The 26234-nt window shown below is 35.7% G+C and overlaps 1 protein-coding gene and 1 pseudogene across 1 annotated transcript; both read right to left on the bottom strand.

Annotated features, from left to right (window-relative positions):
* Positions 1–2848: 2848 nt before the first annotated feature.
* Positions 2849–7727, bottom strand: LOC141714545 (mitochondrial-processing peptidase subunit alpha-like). The gene is made up of 6 exons (XM_074518060.1): positions 7690–7727; positions 7540–7636; positions 3497–3781; positions 3216–3383; positions 2907–3074; positions 2849–2860 (listed from the first exon to the last, which is right to left on the bottom strand). The coding sequence occupies exons 1-6, from the start codon at positions 7725–7727 to the stop codon at positions 2849–2851; spliced, it is 768 nt and encodes a 255-aa protein (XP_074374161.1).
* A 127-nt stretch (positions 7728–7854) lies between these two features.
* Positions 7855–17651, bottom strand: LOC141714539 (xyloglucan endotransglucosylase/hydrolase protein 15-like; annotated as a pseudogene).
* Positions 17652–26234: the final 8583 nt, after the last annotated feature.

Here is a 26234-nt window from a genome sequence, read left to right as displayed (position 1 = left end):
TCATTCTCATCGCCTGGAGAACATCTGTTTCCTTTATGAACCGGGCTGCCATTGAATAAGCCGCGGCCAGGCTTTGGGGCTCTTTGTTTATCAACTCCACAATATACCTCTCATTGTGTTCTGGATCCAGGTTTCTTCGAAATATGCTTAGAGCCTCCCTTTCATCGAGATTCGAGACTTTGTTGATGGCTTCCTGGAACCTCCGCATATAGGCTGAGAGTGCTTCGTTATCATATTGGCGGATTGTCTCCAGGTGGCACATGTGCATTTCATGTGTTTTATTGGCTCTGAATCTTCTAAGGAAGGCTCCTCTGAATTCTTTCCAGGAGTGGATGCTTCTTGACGGGATTCTGCTGAACCATCTTTGAGCCCCCCCTTTGAGGGTCGAGGCGAAGAATCTGGATTTCGTCAAGTCATTGTAATAGTATATCTGAGCTATCTGTTCAAAGTAGTTGAGGTGCTCTTCCGGATCCCCCAGTCCGTCGAAAGAGTCAAAGTTGTAATGTTTGAGATTTTTCTGTCGAGGGATGGCTTCTAGGGAGTGACTGAAGGGCGTGAGGGTCTCCCCAACTTCCACCCCGGATTCTTTCTCCATTTTTCTCTGGAGCTCGTAAATCATGTCCTTGAGATCTTTCTGACCCTCCTCTTCGTCATCAGAAATAAGTTCGGGGGTAGGGTCCCTCCGAGTTCTTTTGCCTCTTGCTTTAGCTAGGAGCCTCTCCTCCTCCAGTTGCATTCTTTTCTGAATTTTTTGCTCCAGCTTTTCCTCTTCTTCCTTTCTTATCTTTTCTCTCATTTCTTCTAGCTTTTTCTTTCTGGTTGCCTCTGTCTCCTTTTTGCTAGGCTCATTCTGATTCTTCTTTGCCTTGGACCCAATTCGGTCGAAGACAGATCTCCTGGATTACTGAGAGTCCCCGGACTCTTCTTGCTCATCATCTTGCTCAAATTCCATCTGAGCCCGGGCTTGTTCATCTCTGTAGAGTCTGATTGCTTCAACAAGTTCGTGGCTTGTTAAGTTAGCCATATGCTCCTCTGCAACTGGAACATTGGTGTACTTGTACTGATTGAGCTCTATGACATTTCTGGCATCCCTTACCGGGGTATGCTGCGTCAGTGGTTGCTCCTGGAAGGTCTCTCTGTCTCTAGGTTATTGGGCTTGAGAGGGTTCTTGATCCTGAATGTGGGTACTGGCGGAGGGCCTACCAGCTGTACTTTTTCCTGCTCTTGCCATTACCACAATTGTGCAAACAACTGACCAAGATTTGAGGCTACAAATGTGGATCTGGGGTTGCTTTTTTGAAGATTACAAAAAATTTCCAGAATAACAGCAAGCAAACTTTTCTGGGTTTTGCTAAGAATGATACTAAACAAGAATAGCAGGCTCTTTAACCCAAAAGAAAATATGCAAGCTAAAACAGTTCTGGGTTTTAAAATCACCAAGACTATCAAACCCCAGGCTTCAAGATTACAAAAATTATCAAACCCTAAACAACTAAAACTTAACAAACAAGGGCGGTCTCACACAATCGAGGCCCAAGTCAACAAGCTCATATAAACGTGGCTAAAATGAAAACTCATATTCAAGAAAGGGCTTGGTTGTTTATGTTCTTACAGGTTTGGAAGCGGACTCTCTCAAGAGTTTGCTGATGGAGATGAATCCAGGGGCACCGAGACCCAAGGATGTTCGCCCCTCCTTCTAGCGCCAAATGATAACTCCGGTGAGCGGGCGGCTCCGTCGTCGGCGTTCCTGGACCTTGTGCGCGTGAGAGAGGTGTAGCTGCAGGTTGGGCACCTGCAAAACAACACCGGAAGGGGGGTTTGGCTCCCACGGCGCCTCCGGTGTGAGAGTAAGAACAGGCTTTGGAGAAGACGAAGGTATATATGTTTTTGTAACTTAGAGGCTGTTGTGTATGTGTGTTTATATTTGATGGCTGCTGTGTGTTTTTGAGTGTATGAGAGTGTGTGAGTGCAAGAGTAAAAATATTTTCCAACCCCTAAACCCTTCAGTCTTGGGGGTATATATAGCCCCAAGGTAGGGTTTAGGGGTAGTTACCTCTAAATCTGGGCCGTTGGATGCTGGGACCAGAGGACGCCTGGCTTGGGTGGATTGCTTGCGCGTGTCCAGGGGAGGACCACCTCCAGAGTACCCTAACGGCATCTGACACGCGCCGTGCTTGTCTGGTGTGCTGGTTGTTGATAGCTGTCATAGTCACGTGCCCACGTACCTTTGCTTGGCGGGTTGTGGGATGTGCATGTGCTTGACGGGACCTCCCTCACTGTGGTTTTAGCCCTGATCCGGATCCGAGTATGCAGGCGGATCCGGATCCGGGGAGTAGGACGGGCCCGGGCCTGGGCTCCTATGCTTGATTGGCCTGGGAGAGGGGGGTCTTAGCAGGCCGGCTGAGCCTTCCTCCCTCTAGTCCAGGTTGACGTCTACCCGGGTCTCTTATACCCTATCAAGCTCATCTAAAACCTTAAGGTATTAGAGGAAGACCCCAATAGGATCATATATTTAACACATATAACACTAGGTAAAACACCCATTGAGCTGAATAAAAAATGCTTATGGCATACGTAGTTGTGAGTACTTCTCATTTCCAAGGCCCCCAACAGCTAAAGATCCGCCTCCACCCATCATCGTCTGCACATATAATACAGAATCATCAATTCGTTTAAAAGTAACTATATGATACATAACAATACCCATAATAAGGAAATAAAAAAGTTTGTATCCCAACACCTGCAAAACCGTAATGGTCAGAGCATCCTTCGATTGAGCCAGCCCCCAGGAAACTCAAATCCAAGAGCAATATAGGTTGACTGCTAAAGAAAGAAGAGAGATAAGCAATCATACAAAATTCTAAATGTTTGTAGAGTATAATATTCACACAAGCATCGTAACCTACTTGTGAATAAGCTTCTATGCGCCGATCACCACCAACATACACGGACTTTGGTTCCTCAGGTGGAGATACACTAGGTAGATCAGATAGAAGAGGTTTCGCATATCTTACAAGTTCCCCGTGATCAACCCCAGTTGCAGCAAGGACCATTCGGGGAGCAGTGAAATTTTCCTGAAAAGTTAAAATTAGCTAAATAAAGAAGCTTAAAAGATCAACAAATCTCTGACAACTATAAATAGCACAACAATTACAAGGGACAAACCACAAATGAGACTGTATTGAAATCATAATATAAATGTTTTTTTAACTCACAACAACAAACTGTTGAACTGTTGTTGCATTTAACCCTTGGAATGAGGATTCTGGGGACATGATATGATTAGCTAATGGGCCTTGGTATCCCGCCAAATGAAGTAAATCTAGTAACAAGAGTTCCGGATTTTGGGGTGCTTGAAATATCTCCGCCTTCAATTTTTTGATCTGTAGATGTAGCATTGCATTAAAAACAGAGAGCATTGTCCACGAACATAACAAACTATATATTGATAGTACAAAACTACCAAATAAAAGAGCACAAGTAGTTAATTCTTAACCTCAGATTCCTCATAAACCGGGTTCCGTACAGTGTCAACAAGCAATTCCAACATATGAGGGAGGTGACGATTAAGACCAACATAAATGTAGCTCATGTGCTCTCGAGTTGCAGAAGATGTCTGAAAGCCTCCAACTCTCTCAATTTCTTTAGTCATTTGAAGACATGTACGATTTTGCGTGCTTTTAAAAGCCAATCGCTCGAGAATGAGGGTTGTACCATATTCCTCGGGTTTTTCGTATATTGAACCTGAGTTGATCAACAACCCTACAGATGCTACAGGGCTCTATTCAACAAAAAAAATTAAAATATAAGCATGTCAAGATATATACTCCCTCCGTCCCCTCATTTCTTTAAAATGTCTGTGAGACACTCTCTCCGGAATATAAAAAAACGAGGGGACGGAGCAGAGGGAATACCAATTAAAAGCAAACATAAAAGTTGCTATATACCAAAAATGGTTCAGTCAGCGTAACTATCCTTAGTCCGTTATCAAGAGTAGTCAGACTCGCCTCAGACCCACACCCAACACATGAACTTACAAACCTTGACAAGATCCTTGGCCCGCCCTATTCACATTTGGCAACATAACATTTGAGCGTAAATATTTAATTCACAAAATGTCAACTAGGCTTATTTCTAAATGCTAATATAACAACAAATTAATGGAAATAATAATATAAACAAATAAAGACAAATGTCAAATCCCTCTAATTTCTTTACATAGTTTCGTAACTCCCGAATGCAAAGAAATAATTCATTCAAAAATATTACACCCTAGTGGTAAGAGGCTTGTTTCGCTTTGGTTTCACTCTGTATATCCCTTCCACTGCTCTGCTCTACTGTCTCACTCACTTTCCCTTCTTTTTTAAACTTTTGAAATGGGCACCTGGGCCCAAAAGCCCAGCGGCCCAACTAACTTTTCCTATTCCGTTTTATCTTGTTTTTGCAGCATCACCTTTATTTTAAGGGCTGTTCGTACACACTCGGGTCGGTCGAAACGGGTTTATCAAAAATCACACCCGAACTCGATTATTTTTATCAAACCCGGACCCGAACCCGGAAAAACCCGAACCCATCGAGTTCGGTTCGAATTTAGTTCGTGTTCGGATTTGTAGATCATTATCAAATTACATCTTAATTTGTACAAACTCTAATGAAAAATTACTATGATCGGATTTGAGCAAAGTGCTCATAAATACGACGATAATTAAATTTTTGGAGTTGAATTAGAGGGTTCAGAGAAGACAACGGATTATACCCCTATGAATAAAATTGTTAATAAAATAATGTAATAATCTTGACCTTTAATATACTTGTATTGAACATAGTTGCTAAAAACATATTTCAACGAATTTAATACAATAGTTTGTAAAAAGTATAATTTTTCAATACTAATATTAGTAATATATTATATTATATATTATATTACAAATTTTAAAATATAAAATATTATTTATATATTAACACGGGTTTCGGACAGGGTTCGGGTCGGAACGGAAAGAGTTTCGGGTTTTCGGGTCGGGTTCGGAACGGTATGCCATAAACCCAAACCCGACCCAAAATTGGTTGGGATTTGATAACCCGAACCCGAATCCAAACCCGAAATATTTGGGTTCGGTAAAACCCGATCGGATCGGTACGGATCGGGTATTTATCGGTTCGGTACAAATTATCATCCCTAGCGATCCGTAAGATCCAAATTTAAATTTCATATTCAACGTGGCTTCAATTAATTTATATCGATTTACTTTCTACAAATGTGCACCATATCTTTGTGTATAATATTTTTAGAAACAAATTAGATTTTTCGTAAAAAAAACCAAAACATAATTATATCTCATGCGCCGCATATGCATTTATAATATTAATTTGTCAGGTTTTAATTTTTTAATTTTTGTATACATATTTATTTTTTAATTTTTAATAAATTTTATAACAAATAATATCATTAAAAATTGATTTTGAAATTCGTATTAAGGATAGCCCAATTGAATAATGATTTATCCTTTTTATTTGAAACCATAACTCAAATATATTTTAGTTTTATTTTAGCCAGCTTAACTCATTGTTTTTAGTTTGTTTTAGTTCAAACTCTTTACATACATTAATTTTATTAAACACCAATAAACTCATTGTACCGCCTAATGAATACTATATTAAATTTTAATAAAATTGTATAAATGTTTACTTTTCTTTTAGCCCAATTTTTTAACATGTATTATTATTATTATTATTTTATAGCACTATACCGAAACTATATTGATTTTAAGCCAATTTCCCTAATATAAGATACTTTTGTTTAAGACCCGTTAACTCATTATATTCACTGATTTATTTTTAATTTGATTTTAATAACATATTATATTTAGATGAATAATAATTAAATAAATTCATAAAGATAACTAAGTAAAAACAAAATATAAAGGTACTTAAACAGAATATAAACACACTTTTTTCTTGAAAATCTCGGTTTTACGTAGTGTCGTGTGCACACAATATAAATAAAATTATATAATTTTGACTTGTTTTAATTAGACAATATTTTGGACTGTGCATTCACACTAAAACTATATCAATTAAAACACTCCAAATTTATAAGTTTTGGTAATTAACATGTGTTAATGGGCACATGTCATACAAACTCATTTTAAAAACTGTTTTTGTATTAAAGATAAAAAAAATATGTGCACGTTTTTCAAAAATAGTTGTTTTTGAGCTAAACGGGAAGTGCTAGTTTCATTAGGGGTGAGCAGAAAAAACCGAAACCGAAAAAATAACCAAAAAAATCGATAAATCAAACCAAAAAAAAATAAACCGATAAAAAACCTGAAGAAAACCGAACCGACAAAAACCGAATTAGCAGTGCGATTTCGGTTCCGGTTTTCAATCAAAACTGAACCGAAATTAACCGCACCGCTATTATATATATATATATATATATATTATGTATATATACATTTATATATTATCATAACTTAATTAAGATTAATATGTAAATACTCTTAAATTATAATTTTTTTAATATGTATATAATCAATTTTATCATATGTTTTGATATATACTCTCTTTTTTCATTGATGTGAACATATATTTTTATCATATTTTGTATCTATTATTTAAGATAATATGGATTAGACATTCAAAAAATAACTTTAGGAAATATATCAATTTTATTTAACGAATTCTAAAGTGACAAATCTTTGGTGATTAATGTAATATTATCATTTAACTTAATGTTATTTTTTTATCCAACACATTACCAACAAAAAATTGTACAAATAAAAAATATATAAAAAACCCGATAAAAACCGAAACCGAAAAACCGTTTTAAATGGTTTGGTGGCGGTTAATAGCAATTAACCGAACTGAACCGCATGTATTGGTTTGGCTACGGTTAATGCTAAAAACCGCACCAAATCGCACCATGCACACCCGTAACTTTCACCATAAGTCATTTGCCAACTGCATTACTTTTTTTCAAATTTTACATCAAACCACGTGCTTTTCAATAAAATTATCAAATATAATCTAATTTTTACAACAATATTTTTAGATAGACAATTTTTTAATGGCATCACAGAATTGGGCAATGGCCAAAAATACATTTTTTTAAAAAAAAATTAACAAGAATACCACTTTTTCAAGTATATGGCCAAAAATATTCATCTAATACACATTTGTGAAATGGGTAACTTTAATACGCATTTAAGAAATGAGTATTAGGTAAAAAAATAAAAAGAAAAAGAAAAAAACAAAACACAAGACACGCATTTCTGAAATGCGTATCACCAAAAGTCAAAGGGTGATACGCATTTCCGGAATGCGTATCTCCTTTATATATATATATATATATATATTAAACATTTTTTACACAAATTACCCATTTGTTAAATGCGGATTAGTGATACCCAACTTAGAAATGCGTATTAGAGAGGTATTTTTGGCCAAAATTTTCAAAAAAGATATTTTTGTCACAAACTCTAAAAAGAGAGGTATTTTTGTCATTTTTTCCACATAATTTAACATCAATTGCATACAGACACTGTCCTGCAAGAGAAGCTCTCCAATAATATAGACAAACAATGTAAGACAACCGCCAACTAGGTAAAAATTCATGTGAGACACAGCATTAGCAAACCTATGTTTGTCAGTGCAGTTCTTGTATTATCATATCATATGATTTGATTGTACCTGTCGTAGTCTTTTTCGGCCAGCTGTATCCAACTCATGTGTTCGTCATTGTTCGTTGCTATTTGTCGAAGGTGATGATCCATAAGATGTTAATCCCGAGGATGACTTAGGAATATCCAAGTATGCTGAAGTTCTATAATAGGCTGTAATGGAGTATTGGTCCAGTCAGTCATTACAATTTACAAGTCCTGCTTGTGTTGCCCAATCATCACTCATCAGCATTCAACAGGCTGGCGTAGACCCTTATGTGTTGACTCTTGGGAAATGGCACCCCTATTGATTCATGGTTGTTAAATACTCTGATCGGATTGTTATTTACCAAAAAACAAAAAAGGATGAGAAACAGTGTTTTAGCATAAAGTAATTGCACTTGAAGATGCAATTTGGTAGGAAGTTGGGAAGTTGTAAGTCTGGTGGGATAAGTAGGTACGGAAGAAAGAATGGATCAAACCAGAGTTGGAATTATTGTCCTTTGTTACCTTTTCCCTGTGCAAATACATTCTTGTGGATTGTATAAGTACTGCTTAATGAGTTTCCCAAGAATTCAAAATCAATTGCATCTTGTCCAGCTCCTTGAGAAGATAACTACACATCAAATGAATATATAGATCAGGCATATACATACTGTTATTAGCTGAAAACTATAAAAACTGCATATAGCACAAAAATACGACGATATATTTATTGAAAGGTTACTAACATAAAATGTAGTAACTGAAGAATTTGATGAAATGAGAAAAGATTTACATTCAGTTCATATCAAAACTGGACATCAAAACTTGTTTATATACAAGTTCTGAAAAATCAGATCTAACTAACTTGTATCTATTCTATATCTATATTTCTAACTAACTTGAAATAGATAAAATGACATATCTACCCTTATATACTAACTAACATATCCGCTATCTATCTTGTTATCTTTAATACCCTCCTCCAAATTGAATGGTGTGAACATATTTCGAACTCCCAATTTGTTCAATAGATATGACAACTTAGCTGTACATAGAGGTTTAGTAAGCAAATCAGCTGGCTGCTGTGTTGTAGATAAATATACAGGTTGCACCATTTCCTCCTTCACTTTATCTCTGATGAAATGACAATCCAGTTCTATATGTTTGGTTCTTTCATGTAGAACTAAATTCTCAACAATGTGTATTGCAGAAGTATTGCCATTGTCCATTGGAATGGGTGTAGGAATCTTGAAATGCATTTCTCTGAGTAGATTGTACATCCAAGTAACTTCACACAATGTTATGGCCAAAGCCCTATATTCTGCTTCAGCAGAAGACCTGGCTACTGTGTTTTGTTTCTTGCATTTCCATGATATTAAGAACTCTCCTAGAATAACACAGTAACCAGATAATGACCTTCTAGTCATTGGACATGTTGCCCAATCAGCATCACAGAAAGATTTTAAACTGAAAGAGCTAGATGCTGACAAGAATAATCATTGACCTGGATTTCCTTTTATATACCTTACTAGTTTCAATGCAGCTTGCCAATGCACATCAGTAGGTGCAGCCATAAACTGACTCAATATGTGAACTGGATATGAAATGTCTGGTCGTGTAATGGTAAAGTAGATTAGCTGTCCAACTAATCTTCTGTATTGCATAGCATCAGGTAGCATAGTACCAGAAGTAGTTTGGAGATTATGCTGAGATTCCATAGTGATAGCACTTGGTTTTGCACCCATTAGACCTGTATTTTCTAGGAGATTCAAGGCATACTTTCTCTGATGAATGTATATACCCTCTGAAGATCTAGCTATTTCAAGGCCAAGAAAATAGTTCAAGTGTCCTAAATCTTTGAGCTTGAATTTAGAAGCAAGAAATTATTTTATCTTTGCAATTTGCTTAACACAGGAACCTGTCAGAATTATATCATCTACATATACCAACAATACTGTAACTAAGGTAGGTGTGTGCAGATAGAACAAAGAAGCATCCCCCCTTGACTATGTAAAGCCAAATTATAAAACAGCATCAGAAAATTTATCAAACCATTCCCTTGGTGATTGTTTTAAACCATATATAGATTTAATCAATTTGCAAACATGATGTTTTCCAGTAAAATAAGATGGAACTGGTACACCTGGAGGAAGTCTCATGTAAACCTCCTCAAGTAAATCACCATTTAAGAAAGCATTGGTAATATCTAGCTGATGAATGTGCTAGTTCTGAATTGCAACAATAGAAAGAATAAGTCTAATAGTGGCCATTTTGGCTACCGGAGCAAAAGTCTCAAAGTAATCTAATCCAGCAGTTTGAGTAAAGCCTTGTGCCACTAATCTGGCCTTATACCTTTCCAGTGTTCCATCAGACTTATACTTCACTTTGTAAATCCACTAACAACCCACAACCCTTTTTCCAGGAGGAAGAGATGTAATTTTCCAAGTATTATTAGCTTTCAGGGCATTCAGTTCTAATTGCATAGCTTTACACCAGTTAGACTCTTTGACAGCTTGAGAGTAAAATAAAAGTTCAGGTATGACTGCTGAGTTTGCTACAAAAGCTCTATATGAGGGAGTAAATCTATTTTTTCGAATCAACCTGGTGGATGGGATATTTAATTGTGGAACTACATGATTTTTGGACAGTAGCTGGAAGTTCAGTATAAACTGAGAATATAGCAGGTAAATGCTTAGTCCTAGTAGGTCTGAGAATTTAAATTGGTATAGGTGCAGTGGATATCATAGAATCATTATGAGATGTATCACTGTGAGATATATCAGAGGACTCTCTAATATTAGTATGACCCGATGTTGACAGATCACTAGTGTCAGACAATAAAGGTTCAACTGAAAACTGAATAGGTGAAGGTGAAACATGATTTGAAGAATACTGATCAGAACTTAAGTCGCCAGTAAAGGAAGTTTCTGATGAAAACATGAGAGATGTGGGTGGAGTAGAGATGTGATATGGAAATGTATTTTCATAAAAAACAACATCTTTAGACACAAACATATGTCCTGTGTCTAAATTCATCAGTTTATATCCCTTTTGGTGTTGAGGATAACCTAGAAAAATACATTTGGTAGCCCTTGTAGCAAATTTGTCTTTTCCTTTGGACAATGTACAGGCAAAAGCAAGGCAACCAAATACTTTCATATGAGTGTAAAAAGGGGGTTTATGAAATAAAATTTCATAAGGAGATTTATGATTTAGTAATTTCGAAGAAGTCCTATTTATGATGTAGGTTGTTGTAAGTAAACAATCACCCCAAAGATGAATAGGAACTTTGGAGTTGAATTTTAGAGCCCTTGCAACAGATAGTAGGTGCCTGTGTTTTCTTTCAGCCCTACCATTCTGTTGAGGATTCTCAACACAAGAACTATCACTACAAGAAAAATGTCCATAGACATCGGTTTTTGACCGATGTCTATGTTGTTTTACAACCGATGTTGATGTCGGTGATGTCTATTCTAGACATCGGCCATACACCGATGTCTTTCAGCCTATTAGACATCGATTTCTTTCAGAAACTGTGATGTCTATCAATTTTTTAGACATCAATTTCAACACAAAGAAACTAATTTCTATTGTATGTTTAAACATCACTTTTAACACAACAAAAGTGATGTATATTTTATTCTTTCACATAAGCATTTCCACAATAAAAGTGATGTATATTAAATTATTAGACATCATTTTTGTTACAAGAAAATTGATGTATAAACAAAATTAAAAACCTTGCAGTCACAAAACATCTGTCCATTGCACCATTCATAAAATACATTCAACTAATTGTCATTCAACCAACACATCTATCATCATCAATACACTCTAGCACGGGACATATGATAGAAGTTGTAAGAAAACTAAGAATCCAACAGTTTAAGCTGGTACGTTGTTCGGGACGAAACATATGTAGTAGCTTGGTATGCGATGTCCTCTACCTTATGTAGAAAGGATCTCAGTTCTGATAATTATTCAAAAAATCAACCAGCATCTCTACATTTGGTGTATCCCAACTTAAACTTTGGCCAGCATCTATAAATGAAAATCCCAAAATTTGGTATTAGGTAACACCACATCAAATACATACAAAAATAAATCTTTACATGATTTAAGAAATACATGTCTTTCACACTACAATGACACAATATCCAAGCATTAAGTGGTAGTTAAAACTTAAAACGGAATAGCATAATCACTTAAATACGAATATGAAATAACTAGAGTACATGTCTATTTTAAATTTTACAGTCTATGTCATTGCAGAAAAACAAAGCTGGTCCCAAGAAACACATTATGAATACATTATGTGCACTAGCCAATTATTTCACAACCAGCAAGATTTCTACAAAATTTGAAGTTTTACATACAAAATAATGCCTCCATTCAATTCTGCCAGGAAACACTGAACATGGTAATTCCTTCAAATATTTCTTATCAAAATATCATAATAGGCCCATAACAAAATGAAATGAAAATGGGTACAGGAAACTAATTTTAAGTGCCAGGGTCTGAGGAGATCCTTAATGTTCACATTACCTGGGCCAAACTAACAAAATGAACTTTCATGTAATTTTAACTTCCTCTATGTTCACACTAAAATATGAAATTTGAAACTTTTTTCTTTGTAAAGCTTGATTTTTTTAAATTTAATTTATCTACAGATTACTAGTAAGATAAGTTTATTTACAAGTATGTCAAATAATTTAAATCCAAATCTTATAAATTGACATTAGAATGTGTATTAAGTATCAATCATGTTTTTAGAAGAATTATTATGTGTACTCTGGTGTCAAAAAATAAATAAATTATGTGTGTACTCTGTAGTTGTAAACTTAATACTTGTAAAGGTTAATCATCTCATGCAATCTAGATACTTCATATTTTTAGAGAGTTCTCAAGTACACTCAAGTATGATCAATATGCCAGCGTCTATAATATGTCTTATGATGTAAGACTTTCAATAATTATTAGTGTGTTTTATTGGTTAGTCTGAGAGTTATTAATACTTTTTATTTATATAATTTGTATAGGTTACCAACTGAGTACTTCTTATAATACCATAATTAGGGGGATGGAGGGAACAAAACAAAATTCAGTCAACACAAAAATTCTGCTAGATATTGTAAGCAAGAACTAGACAATTCCAAACAATATTTACAAGGATAATATTAAATGTTACAGAGAATAAATACCAGTCATCAGATATTCGAGTGGGGTAAATGCTAGGTTAGTTCTGTAACTCTTTCCATCTCTACTATTCTTCATCAACCCAAAGCAGGAGAGTCTTGGATTACAATCCTATGAAATGATGAAATACAGTAACATTAAGTTAGTAAAACAGAAACACCAAGGTATAAAAGGTTTAAAATGACCAAAATAATCCTAACAGTTTAATTACGTCATGAAAGACTACCCTGTAAGCATTAAGATCATGGTACAGAGCAGGTCCCTTCATTGTACAATACTCAAGAGCTTGTGCAATATTTAAAGCAGCCCTACATACTTATAAAACAAAACCGGCATCTATTTTAGATTAATATGTCAACACATAGACTGAAGAATTTCACTGCATAACTGATTTAACATATATAATTCTAGTAGCCTACCAAACATCTATGCTTTTCTTAAACTATTGTAAATACATAATACAGCTTTTGTTGTAATGCCACAAATTTGATGTTGTGCCCCAAGATTGTGAAAGATAAAAAGAGAATCTTTAACTTTGAGTTGTTTACATCGCCCATACTACCAATACGCCTTTGATAAATGTTAGATACATCTATGATTTACAGACTAGACACTTAATAATTCACATCTTTCTGAAGGCTAAATAATGCAGAAAATGTTTTCTAGGAAATGACATTTACATGAGAAACAAACGAACCCTCTAAGTTTAAAAAAGAATCAGCTATACATTGACACAGATGATTAATAACCCGTAATAAACTGCTAGGAGAGGAAGCACCATGAGAAATTGGTATGGCCCTCCTACCATCAAGCTCGTAAAGTTATCGTGCAAATCATCATATAATAATTGGATAACTGCATAGATAACGAACTTGTAGGCAGTAGGCACTATATTGTTTGTGGAGATATTCAAAAAAATTCATGTCTGTGGTGATGTGTGATTCAGAGAGAAAAGGAGAGAATGAGAGATTCACCATCCACACACGAGAAGCATATAAAATGAGTGTTAACATCATATGGGCCTGTACATCAAGAGATCATGATAAACGAAAACAAGTACAATCGAATAACAAGGTATTGCAGAGTCAAAAATGCAAGATATAGGGTGAAAATATAAAAAAGTATTCCACAAGAGAAATGGTAGCAACAAGCATTTAAAGTTCTTGACAAATTAATTCTTATTCAGAATATGATGCTTATAATAAATACAATACATTACAAGTAGAACCCCAATTTAAAAATTAGAGTTTTGATTAAAAAATCCAAAATTTAAATAAGCTTATAAATGTTAATCTACTATAGTTACTCACTGAATTTGGGTTCAAAATAACCAATCCGGCCAACCAACCGACCTTATCCACTCATCAAATTAGAGTTTGAAATGGCCAAATTGGGATGAGTACTTGAGAGGTAAAAGCCCAGAGAACAGAGTTGAGTAATTGGGTGAGTAGAGGACCATATTTAGGGTTTCTAATTGTGATATTTGAGAAAGAGAGAGAGAGAGAGAGAGAGAGAGAGAGAGAGAGAGAGAGAGCTGTGAGAGAGAGGGAATCGAGAGAGATGATAAGAGAATGTTTATTTTTAGTTGTTATTTAATGCATCTGAATGTAAAGGGGGAAAAGAAAAATGGGTAGGGAGGGAGTCAAAATTTGGTTAAAGGGGGAAATGAATTTGGGAGGTCGCGCGTTCATTTTTTAAAAAGTGAAATTAAGACATCGGTTTTTAAATAAACGATGTCTTAAGAATAAAAAGATATCGAATAAATGCGGGGTGATGTCTATTATCCTTTAGACATCAGTGGCATCAGTGACCGATGTCTAATGTGTGATGTCTATTAACATTTTTCTTGTAGTGTATGATGTTCAATACCAGTGGTTTGAAACATAATAGTAAGATCTTTATTGAAAAATTTGGAACCATTGTCAGACCTTATAGTCTTGACATTGGCTTTAAAATGAGTCAAAACATGTTGCAGAAAAATAGAAAGAATAGAGAAAACTTGAGATTTATTGGAAATGAGAAATGTCCAGGCACACATAGTACAATCATCTACTATTGTAAGAAAATAATTACAAGTGAAGTAGGTTTTATGTATATAGGGACCCTACAAATTACAATGTAACAATTTAAATGGTACAGTAGAATGACTATCACTAGCTGGAAAGTAAGACCTGGTTTGTTTAGCATAGTGACAAATATCACAAGGTACAAAACTAGAAGACTGAATTTGTGAAGAGATTTCACTTATTTTCTGAAGCACATGAAATGGTATGTGACCAAGTCTGGAGTGCCAAAGAGTTGACTGATCAGACTTGACAGCATTACAGAATGTAAAAGATGATGCTTGATTGAACAATGGAGAAGAGGAAGTTAAGACTGGAAGAATCAATTTGTATAGAGAACGTTGAAGTTTACCAATCCCCAATGTTTTCTTCATTGTACAATCCTGAATGACACAAAGATGAGACAAGAATTGAATTGTACAAGGCATAGAAGTAGTCAATTTACTGATAGAGATCAGATTGAATTGAAAACTAGGAACCAACAACACATTATAAAGAGTTCGTTTAGATGTTAAAACAATATTTCCTTTTAGAGTAACTTTACTAAAAGCTCCATTTGCTAAACAAATATCAACCTCGCAAGGACTGACACTCGTAAGTAACTCATGGCAACAAGTGATATGATATGTGGCTCCTGAGTACAGAATCCAATCTTGAGAAGCATAGCAGTTTATGAGACATACAGAAGTCAGATAAGAACAATAATGAGTCATAGTACATGATTATGGAATTTCAGGAGAGCCTTGAGAGCTTTGAGCAATTTGACTCTGGTTAAGAAGCTACAAAAAATGCTGATATTGAGTGTTTGAGAAACTATTTCCATTCGTACCATCAGAACCAACAGACATGTCATTCTTATCAATAGAGTAACTAGGTGCTAAAGGAGTTGCAGATAGTTGACCAACAAACTAGTTATCATTTTGAGTGGATTTAACAGAATTATTCTTAGTCTTTGGTGGAAAACCAATCAAATGAAAGCACCTGTCACGAGTATGATTCTTCCCTTAACAATATATACACTCCAGATTATAGCGTTTGTTCTCTGAGCATTTCTTATCAGGACGTTCAGATTTCTTGAATTCAGATTGTGAAAATCTAGACTTACTCATAAGAGCAGCAGATTCAATAGTAGGTTGAGCTAAAGAGACATAGTTTCTTTGTCTCTCTTCTTGTTGCAAAAGAGATAAAACAGCAGTGAGAGGTGGCCTATGAGTCATCATTAAAAGTTGTCCTATGATATTAGTATAAATCTCATTCAAACCCATCAAGAACTGTGTAACCTTCATAACCTCATCAGCTTGTTCTTGCTGCTTCTTAGCAGTGCAAGTACAAACACAAACACATTTAGGAATGCTTGATGCATGCAACAGATCATCCCAAAGCATCTTGAACTTTGTATAATAACCAGAAACATATAGAGTATCTTGGGTAAGTAATCTTAGAGCCTTTTTCAATTCGAAGATCCTTGGACCATTACTTTGATAATAACGCATATGAATATCATCCCAAACATCACTAGCTAAGGCAATATAAACCAGACTTGACCGAATTTCAGGAATAATAGAATTAAGCAACCAGGTGATTATCATATCATTGCAACATTTCCAGTGAGCAAAATAAGCAGATGTTTTATTAGAAATCTTGAATTTACCAGTAACAAAACCGAGTTTGTTCTTCGTTGAGAGTGCAAGAGACATCAATCGCTTCCATTTAGTGAAGTTCTCTTCATTCAGAGCAACTGTAACTAGAACTTGACCAGGATGATCCGACAGATGTAAGTACAATGGATGACTTGCATCCAGAATAATAGAATGATAAGAATTTTCTAGATCAGCATCAGTAGTATTATTTTCATTGATGTATGAGCATTATCTTCGATCGTAGTCATGCTGTTTGATGAAATGTCACTGAGATGTTTTCAGAAAAAATGTTCATAAACTTCAAGAAAGTTTCACAATCTGATGATGAAGATCGTAATCTTCAAGAAAGTAACACAATCAACTGATGATGAAGGTCACAATATGAACAATAAGATCTGGAAAAGAAACAAAGTAAAGTGGAAGAAAAACCGAAGCTTTAAGTTGAAGCTTTAATGGAGGAAGAAGAAAGAAAGAAGAGCAAGAGCTATGATACCATGAAGAATTTGATGAAATGAGAAAAGATTTACATTCAATTCATATAAAAATTGTACATCAAAACTTGTTTATATACAAATTCTGAAAAATCAGATCTAACTAACTTGTATCTATTCTATATCTATATTTATAACTAACTTGAAATGGATGAAATAACATATCTACCCTTATATACTAACTAACTTATCCACTATCTATCTTGTTATCTTTAATAGTAACAGTACCAGCCGAGTTTCCAGGGACAAGTTTGAGTTGCATGTCAAATCTTCTAAACAAATACTCATTTTTGGACTGAAAGCTTGAGCTTGGTCAAGAGACAAAGTGAGGTCCCGATAGACCACCATTCAATATTTTGGCAGGCTATTCACGCCAAGTGATTGTTGCATCTTTGTAAAAATCCTCAGCTGCCCGTGGAGCTTGAGTACTCATAAGAACTGAAAGTGACAGAAAAAATGACATAAAGATTGACATGTATTAATTACCTCTTGAACTGAGAGAAATATTCGCTGGCTTGGATTTATAGTATATTATGTGCATGTTTGGGAGTTCATATAAGCTTCATTGGAGGGTAAAATGATAGGTTCATTTTTTTCAGACCTGTTTGGCAGCCTCATGTTTATGAGCATTTACGCCCACATGGCCAAAATGTAGAAAGTGACCGCAATGTACATTATTTACATCATTCTACTTTTTCTGAATATTTATGTTTAAAAAGTTTATCACCTGAGATTTATATACCGTGTAATGTACAAATTATTTTTAATATTATATAAATTTATTAATATTTTATTATTTTATTTTAATCCAGATAAAAGTATATATTATGTTGTATTAGTTGTTTAAACCCGAATCAGTAATATAATTATATTTTCATCGAGATAAATAGTATATATTATATAGTTTTATCCCGAGGACATTATCTTTATTTTTAAAAAATTTCTTTATTAATTTTATATTCATGTATTAAAATTATTAATTCATATAATTTGTCATTTACATTTTATTTTCTTTAAATTATAATTTATAAGTTATAATTTACCAAACACATTATCAACTTATAAGTCATATATATGTAAAATTATCCAAACACCTAAATAACTTATAAATTACCGTGTTCATATCACTTTTATGGCGCTTTTCAACTTTAAGTTATAAGTTACATTTTTTAAGAAATCCCAAACGGGGCCTATGTATGTTAAGAATGATGGATGGTTGATGTAAGGATGGGAATGGTGGATAATTTATCTGTGGGAGTTATTGACTATACCACAAAAGGAAGCATCCCAGACAGAGCATAACAATCTACAATAAGTAGTGTTACAGTTATAGACAGATTATAGAAAATAGAGCAAGCAAGTCCGTCTGTAAGTTGTCAGTGATTGTTGTGTTGTCATTATTGATGTGTCAAGTTTGTTAGGATTCAGTTAGGAATGGTCAGTTGACAGAGTTTAATTTTGTGTTGTATTTTTATCCATTTATCTGTATCTTTGTAAGGTGAAGGAGATTCAATAAACTGTTACTTTCATCTTCTTCAATTTCTCATTTTCTCCTATAAAAATTATCAAACTGTCATGATATCAGAGCCATGATGATCATGTTCGTGATATGATTCATTCTTATATTTATGCTGTAATCAACCACAACACAACTGTTTCATCACCTAATCCAATGGCATTTTCATCATCAACAACAACTATAGATATCATCCGTCCATACTTACTGAATTCTGTATTTCATTCGGGCCTTTCCTTAGTTACAGAGATGCTCAATCGATCAAACTATCATCATTGGAGCTGATCAGTGAAGATTGCACTTTATGCAAAACTCAAGCTTGGATTTATCGATGGAACACTACCTAAACTTATCGCAGATGCAGCTCAAATCTCTCTCTGGACTCGTAGTAACGATCTAGTAATTTCATGGCTTCTAAACTCAATTTGTTCAAATATTTGCAATTTTGTTATATACATGAACACTGCGAGAGAGATTTGGAACGATCTCGCAACACAATTTTCTCAACATAATGTTCCTCGATTGTTCTATCTTCGTAAAGATATTGCTGTGTTAAGTCAAGATACAATATCAATCACATATTACTTTACGAAATTTAGATGTTTAATTGATGAAGATGCATTGTCACCTATTCCTAAATATACATGCTCTAGCACCTTTGTGCTTGTCAAAATGCTGCAAAACTTGACATTTATGAGCAATTATTCAAATTAAGCCAGTTTCTGATGGGACTCAATGAACAATATACAAATATTTGTGGTCAGATACTCTTGATAAATCCATTACCTGACTTGAGTCACGCCTACTCGATGTTCTTATAAGAAGAAAATCAGCGTGAGTTTAGACCTACATTTATTGTATCTGAACACTCTGTCATGAATGTCAAGTTTCATCCCTTAAACAGCTCTAACAAAGATAGAGTTACAAAGAATGTTTCAGACACCTCTGTGTACTGTGATCACTGCAATATGACTAGTCACTCTCGTGACAAATATTTCTTTCTTCACGATTACCTTGAGTGGTACCGTCTACATGGCTATCCCAAGCCAAAAATACGAAATGCTAAATAAATTGTTGTAGTCAGTCTACAGCATCTCAGTCTAATTCACAATGTGCATTCAGTGACAAGCAACTTGATTTTTATGAAAGTCCACTACTCTTACCTGAATCTACCTTCACTACTCCACATGCTCCCACTCACGGTCTGTATCAACAGCTGATGCAACTATTACAAGAAAATGTCATACCCCAGGCTTCACATGCTCCTTGGATTTAGGAGTTTAACAATAAAACTGCAGGTACAACATATATGACCAACTCTACTAGTACTCAGTTTGATAACTCTGTGTACACCTAGATCATAGATACCATATTATCCCACATTTATTTTTAATTACAAACTTTCATGAGCTAAAATTAGATATTCACCTATCAAATGGTAATATCTCTCAAATATGTCATATTGGGGATATTCAACTTGATTCAGGCCTTGTAGTCAAACAAGTGCTTCATGTCCCACAATTTCATTGTAACTTATTGTCTGTAGCCAAACTAACTGTATACTCATCTTGTGCAATCCATTCCCCCCTACTAAATGTCTAATGCAGGACCATGCTTCGAAGATGGAGATTGGTGAATACACAGAAGGCCTTTATAAATTAAGTGTCAAGCCTATTATCCTTTCAGCTAATGCTCACACTGTTGCAGATTCTTCCTATACTTGGCACACTAGACTTGGTCATCCCTCACTCTCTATACTTAAACACATTACCTGTATTTCTCCTTCATCTAGTATCAGTTCTGACTCATCTCATTGTGGTATATGTTTACAAGCTAAACATACTAGACTTTCATTCCCTGTAAGCAATGCAAAATGTACTGCTATATTTGAACTAATATACTGCGATGTTTGGGGGCCATACATAGCTTTTACCCATGGCAAGTGTAACAAATTTTTTATTGTTGTTGATGATTTCTCTAAAACTACATGGATCTTTCTCATTAGTGATAAGTTCCAAGTTCCTATGTTACTAATGAATTTATTTGCTTATGTTAAAAATCAATTTCACACCACTGTCAATACCTTGAGGTCTAACAATGGTACTCAATTCTGCAATAAAGAATTATCCAGTTGTCTTGACTCTTTAGGCATAGCCTACCAGACATCCTTACGCACCCCAATAAAATGTGGTTGTTGAACGTAAACATCAAAACTTACTAAACACAGCTCGTGCCTTGAATATTCAATCAAATATACCAATCACGTTCTAGGGAGATTGTCATCTTACTGCTGCCCATTTAATAAATCTGTTACCATCCAAACAACTTGATTTTAAAAGTCCATACAAAATATTGTTTAAACAAGTTTCAGAATAGTCAGCACTCAAATGCTTTGGGTGTTTGTGCTTTATTTTAAATTTTAAACCATATCAGACAAGTTTGCACCAAGAGCTCTAAAATGTGTCTTTCTTGATTATCCTTTCAACAAGAAAGGATACCGGGTTATGGCCTTGGATACTAGAAAGTGTTATATCTCTAGGGACATTGTATTTGTGGAACACGTATTTCCACTTCATCAATCTGTTTCTTCTGAATCTTCTACTTATGAATTATCATCCAATCCCATGTGTCATACATCTCCTCTTTTGGTATCTGAGAAAACTTGTCCTCAACAATCTCTCTCTTTAACCTCTGAAAATTTATCTTCCACCACTCCTCTTTATCCCTCACCTGCTACATCCAATCCATCTAATATCATCCTTGTGTCTGATACTATTCCTTTAGCCTTAACCAAACCCTTGAGAAAGAAAAAATTACCTAAGAAACTCCAAGGGTTTGTAGGTCTTCCCTCATGTGTTAACTCCACTCTCTGTACTCCTTCTTCATAGCAGTCATCAGGTGCCTGCTCTTCTTCTCCTTATCTTATTCAAGCATTTATCAGTTATAATGCTTTTACTCCCCATTATACTATATACATATGTGCTACTGGTAAAGAGCAAATCCCTTACACCTATATTCAAGCTGTTACAAACTCTAATTGGCTTCAAGACATGAAATTGGAGCTCAATGCACTTGAGAATGATCACACATGGGAGATGGTTCCAAAACCTGACAACAAATATGTTGTTGACTGCAAATGGTTATTCAAAATCAAGTACAATCTAGATGGAACTATAGACAGGTATAAGGGGAATTATAGACAGGTATAAGGGGAATTATAGACAGGTATAAGGTCAGACTTGTGGCCAAAAGATTCACTCAAATGTTTTGTTTGGACTACTTTGAGACATTCTCTCCTGTAGCCAAGATGACTACCATTCGAATTTATCTACATGTTGCTACAGCTCAGTCCTGGCCACTTAATCAACTAGATATCATCAATGCATTTTTTCCTGGTGACCTTAATGAAGAAGTCTATATGAAGGTTCCTCCGGGATACTTCCAGTTATCTACTCATCTGTGCATTCCTTCTACTGTGGATGTTTCTACACTAGTCTGTCATTTGAGAAAATTCCTTTACGGCCTAAAACATACACATAGGTGATGTTTCACTAAGTTCTCCAAAGCCTTGCTTAAGTATGGTTTTTATCAATATCATTCTAATAATAGTCTATTCACCTTTAATCAAGGCTCTATATTTGTTGTCATCCTGGTGTACGTTGACGACATACTTGTCACTGGCAATGCTCCTTCTGCCATTACTAAAGTGATTTATTTTTGGCTTCCAACTTCAAGATTAAATATTTGGGAGCACTAAAGTTTTTTCTTAGTATTGAGGTTGCTAGGAATTCCATTGACGACATACTTGTCACTGGCAATGCTCCTTCTGCCATTACTAAAGTGATCTCGAAACTGGCTTCCAACGTCAAGATTAAAGATTTGGGACCACTAAAGTTTTTTCTTGGTATTGAGGTTGCTAGGAATTCCACTGACATTTACATTCACCAAAGAAAATACACACTTGATATCCTTGTAGATGTTGGTTACACTGATTGTAAGCCATCTAAAATACCTATGGAGCAAAATCACAATCTTCAGAAAAAAATCAGCACTCCTCTTTCAGCATCTGATATGTCTTTTTATAGTCGTCTTGTTGGGAGATTAATGTACCTCACTATTACCAGACCTGAGCTTGCATATCCAGTTCAGGTTTTATCTCAGTTTCTCACTCAAGCTCGTGTTGATCATCTAACAACATCATTTAAAGTTCTAAGATACATTAAGTCCACTCATGGAGAAGGTCTATTCTTTCCAGCCAGGTCTGCTTTATCACCTACAGTTTTTCTGGTTTAGACTGGGGAGTTGACATGCTCACCAGACACTCCCTAACTGGTTACTCTGTCTTGTTTGGACGCTCCTTGGTGTCTTGGCATTGCAAGATATAACCTACTGTTTCCAAGTCTTCCGCTGAGGCTGAATATCGCAGCCTTGCTGACACTTCCTGCGAATTAACTTGGCTTCTTGCCATTTTTAAAGCATTTGGCATTGATGTTCTTACACTTGTTAAGCTCTACTGTGAAAATTAATCAATCCTCTTTATTGACTCAAATCCAGTGTTCCACGAATGAACTAAACATATTGAAATTGATTGCTATCTTGTTCGTGAGAAATTGCAACTTCGCATTATTACTAATGCTCACTTTCCTACTTCTAATCAGCCTACAGATATATTTATAAAGGCATTATCTTCTATTCAACTTCATTCTCTATGTTCCGAGTTGAATGTCTGCAACTCGTTCCAGACCTTCCACTTGAGGGGTGTTACAGTTATAGACAAATCAAAGAAAACAGAGTAAGTCAGTCAGTCTGCAAGTTGCCTGTGATTGTTGTGCTGTCAATGTCATTGATGAGCTGTCAAGTTTTCTAGGATTCGGTTAGGAATGGCCAATTGACAAAGTTTAATTTTGTGTTGAATATATACTTATTTTATGTATCTTTATAAGGTCAAGCATATTCAATAAACTGTTACTTTCATATTCTTCGATTTCTCTTTTTTCTACTGCACAAATTATTAAACTGTCAAGTAGAATTTAAGAGAACAGTTAAGGTGTATATATATTGTCCAAGTTATATTGTTGAGTAGGAACCGTTTAGAAAATTTAGAAAAAGAGAATAATATGAATGTTCCAACTCTAGCAGAAACCAACTCTAGGCATTATCGACGCAGTATACTTATTCTATTTGCTTGCATGATTACAATGGGTGACAATCCAGTAATAGAATCTCCCACAGACCAAACAATGATCCCTGATTAAAATATGACAGAAACTTTGGAATGCATTTTGGTACCATGTTTCTAGTACAACTCCACTTGAGTTCTCTGTTTTGGATTGAGGCAGGGTGGAAGGGCTAAATAGCTTACCTCGGTCAAGACGTTTTTCTGAACAACTACGTAGATAGTAATATAATTATGTTAAATTCTCAAAATTAGTCTTAGCAAGATGATGTGTTGCTTGGAAATTTAATTATGGTTATCTGTACAGACAATTTGCTAAGAAAATTAACGTAGACTTGATATTGTACCCCTCCTCCCTATGTCTCTTACATCGCTCTTAATGGTGCCATTTTCAACTCCCTCATTTCTTTACAAATTTTTAAAATGGTTGACACGTATTTTAAGTCAACTATAAAATTTTCGTAATTTATTTTTAAAATTTTCTCTTTTTGTATAAATGTTTGAACATTATACTTTTATTTAGAAAAAAAATTAAAAAAATTATACAATTACATTTAATAAAAGCGTGTCGAGTCTCCATCCTCAATATAAAGAATTGAGGGGGACGGAAGGAGTACTTAAGGATGGATTCTTTTCTCATGTCTATACAAATCATAATGAGGGTCTTTCAACTCCAAATGAATTTGGATAAAGAAGGAATATGCTGAAATTTTGATTTTTTACTGGTCCTGTTTAATAGACACATATATTTGATGTATATTTGATGTATATTTCTCAGCCTATAATTAGGGAATCAGTATCATCATCTAGCAGATTTGTAGGCATTCAATTATATTGTATCCATAATGTGAATAGGCTGGTAACTATTTATACAGATGAATGAATGTGAAGAGGGCAAGGAGCCTATTACATCTTTTATGGTATCAGAGCAAAGTCCTCTAACCTAATTCCTCTCCTTCCACTCTTCTTCTTCTTTTCACCGCCAAGATATGACTTCCAAAAACCAACTCCACCCTGCTACAACAGTGTCCAATATAAAGAGTTTTATCCCAGTAACCTTGGAAATGGAATCAGGCCAGTATGCTTCCTGGTCTGAGTTGTTTAAAATCCATTGCTGAGCCTTCTTGGTCCATGACCACCTCTCCCCCATGCCTGATACTCCCAAACCAGTCACATCTCCCACTAATAAAGAATCACAGCCACCCAAACCCGATGATGAGTGGGATCGCCTGGACGCCATTGTCCTACAATGGATCTATGGCACGATCTCAAACGACCTCCTTCACACCATTCTCAAACCTAATTCAACTGCGTACGCTGCCTGGATTGTTATACAAAATATCTTTCAAGACAACAAAAGTTCACGTGCCATTCATCTTCTTCACAAGTTCTCTAATACCCGTTTGGATGGATTTCCCAACGTTTCTGCATATTGTCAAGAATTAAAAGTGTTGGCTGACCAACTTGCCAACGTCAATACACCGGTAGATAATGACAAGTTGGTATTGCAACTAATTGCTGGGTTGAACGAGCAATATGAGGGTATAGCCACAATCCTTCAACAACAGGAGCCCTCCCCTCTTTCTATACCGCCCATTCGAAATTGGTTCAAGTTGAGAGTCGGAAGACGGAGCAGGCACTCCACGCCTCTAAAAATGTCGGGACAACCCTTGCAACAGGTACATCACGACAGCCCCAGTATGATAATCAGCCTGATTTTACTTACGAACGCAGCAGGGGCCGTGGTCGCTTCAGAGGTCGAGGTCGTGGACGTAACTTTGCTGGTCATAGACGATTCTCCTTCTACAACAATCAGGGTCCCTTCTGGCAGCATTCATACCCGCCTTCGCCCTGGCAGCAACCTCGAACAGTTCCTCATGCACAACAGGCTCAGCAGTTCAGTTGGCCCAGTCTACCTTGCCCGTACCCCATCACTTCAGCCCGGTCAAATCAGGCCCAACAAAGCACACAAGGTCTACTTGGCTCCCGACCAAATCAGGCATATCATGCTGCTTACACTCTAACAGATATCGAGAAAGCTCTCTACATCATGTCTCTACAGCAGCCCGATCCCACTATCTACATGGACACCAGAGCAACTACCACCATAACAAACGAGCAAGGTGATTTTCATTCCTTCTTTAATAATTGCACTTTACAAAATATTGTCGTTGGTAATGGTGACTCCATACCGGTTCTTGGACAAGGCACAAAATATCTTCCCCAACCCTTCCCACCCTTTATCCTTAAAAATGTGCTCTACGCCCCTAAATTACTTAAAAATTTAATCTCGGTTCGTAGATTTACAACTGACAACTCTGTGTCCGTTGAATTTGACCCCTTTGGTTTTCTTGTGAAGGATTACAAGACCCGGACCCCTATCCTCCGGTGCAACAGCAGCGGTGATCTTTACCCTCTCGTGCTCGGGTTGGGCTCATCACAACCCTCGGCCTTTGCTGCTATTTCTTCACAACTCTGGCACCAACGTCTTGGACATCCGGGACAATCT

This window comes from Apium graveolens, chromosome 1 (genome assembly GCF_009905375.1).
Source record: "Apium graveolens cultivar Ventura chromosome 1, ASM990537v1, whole genome shotgun sequence".
In the NCBI taxonomy this organism is placed as follows: Eukaryota; Viridiplantae; Streptophyta; class Magnoliopsida; order Apiales; family Apiaceae; genus Apium; species Apium graveolens.
The sequence above is the reverse complement of the archived record's forward strand: the minus strand, read 5'-3'. Positions and strand labels throughout refer to the sequence as shown.

Coding starts and splice junctions, on each gene's coding strand:
- LOC141714545 (XM_074518060.1), bottom strand. CDS start 7,727: ATGAGTTGGATACAGCTGGCCGAAAAAGACTACGACAG. Junction 3,782..7,539: donor AGCTTCTCTTGCAGGACAGT/GTCTGTATGCAA, acceptor TTTGTTGAATAG/AGCCCTGTAGCATCTGTAGG. Junction 3,075..3,215: donor CAGTTCAACAGTTTGTTGTT/GTGAGTTAAAAA, acceptor TTAACTTTTCAG/GAAAATTTCACTGCTCCCCG.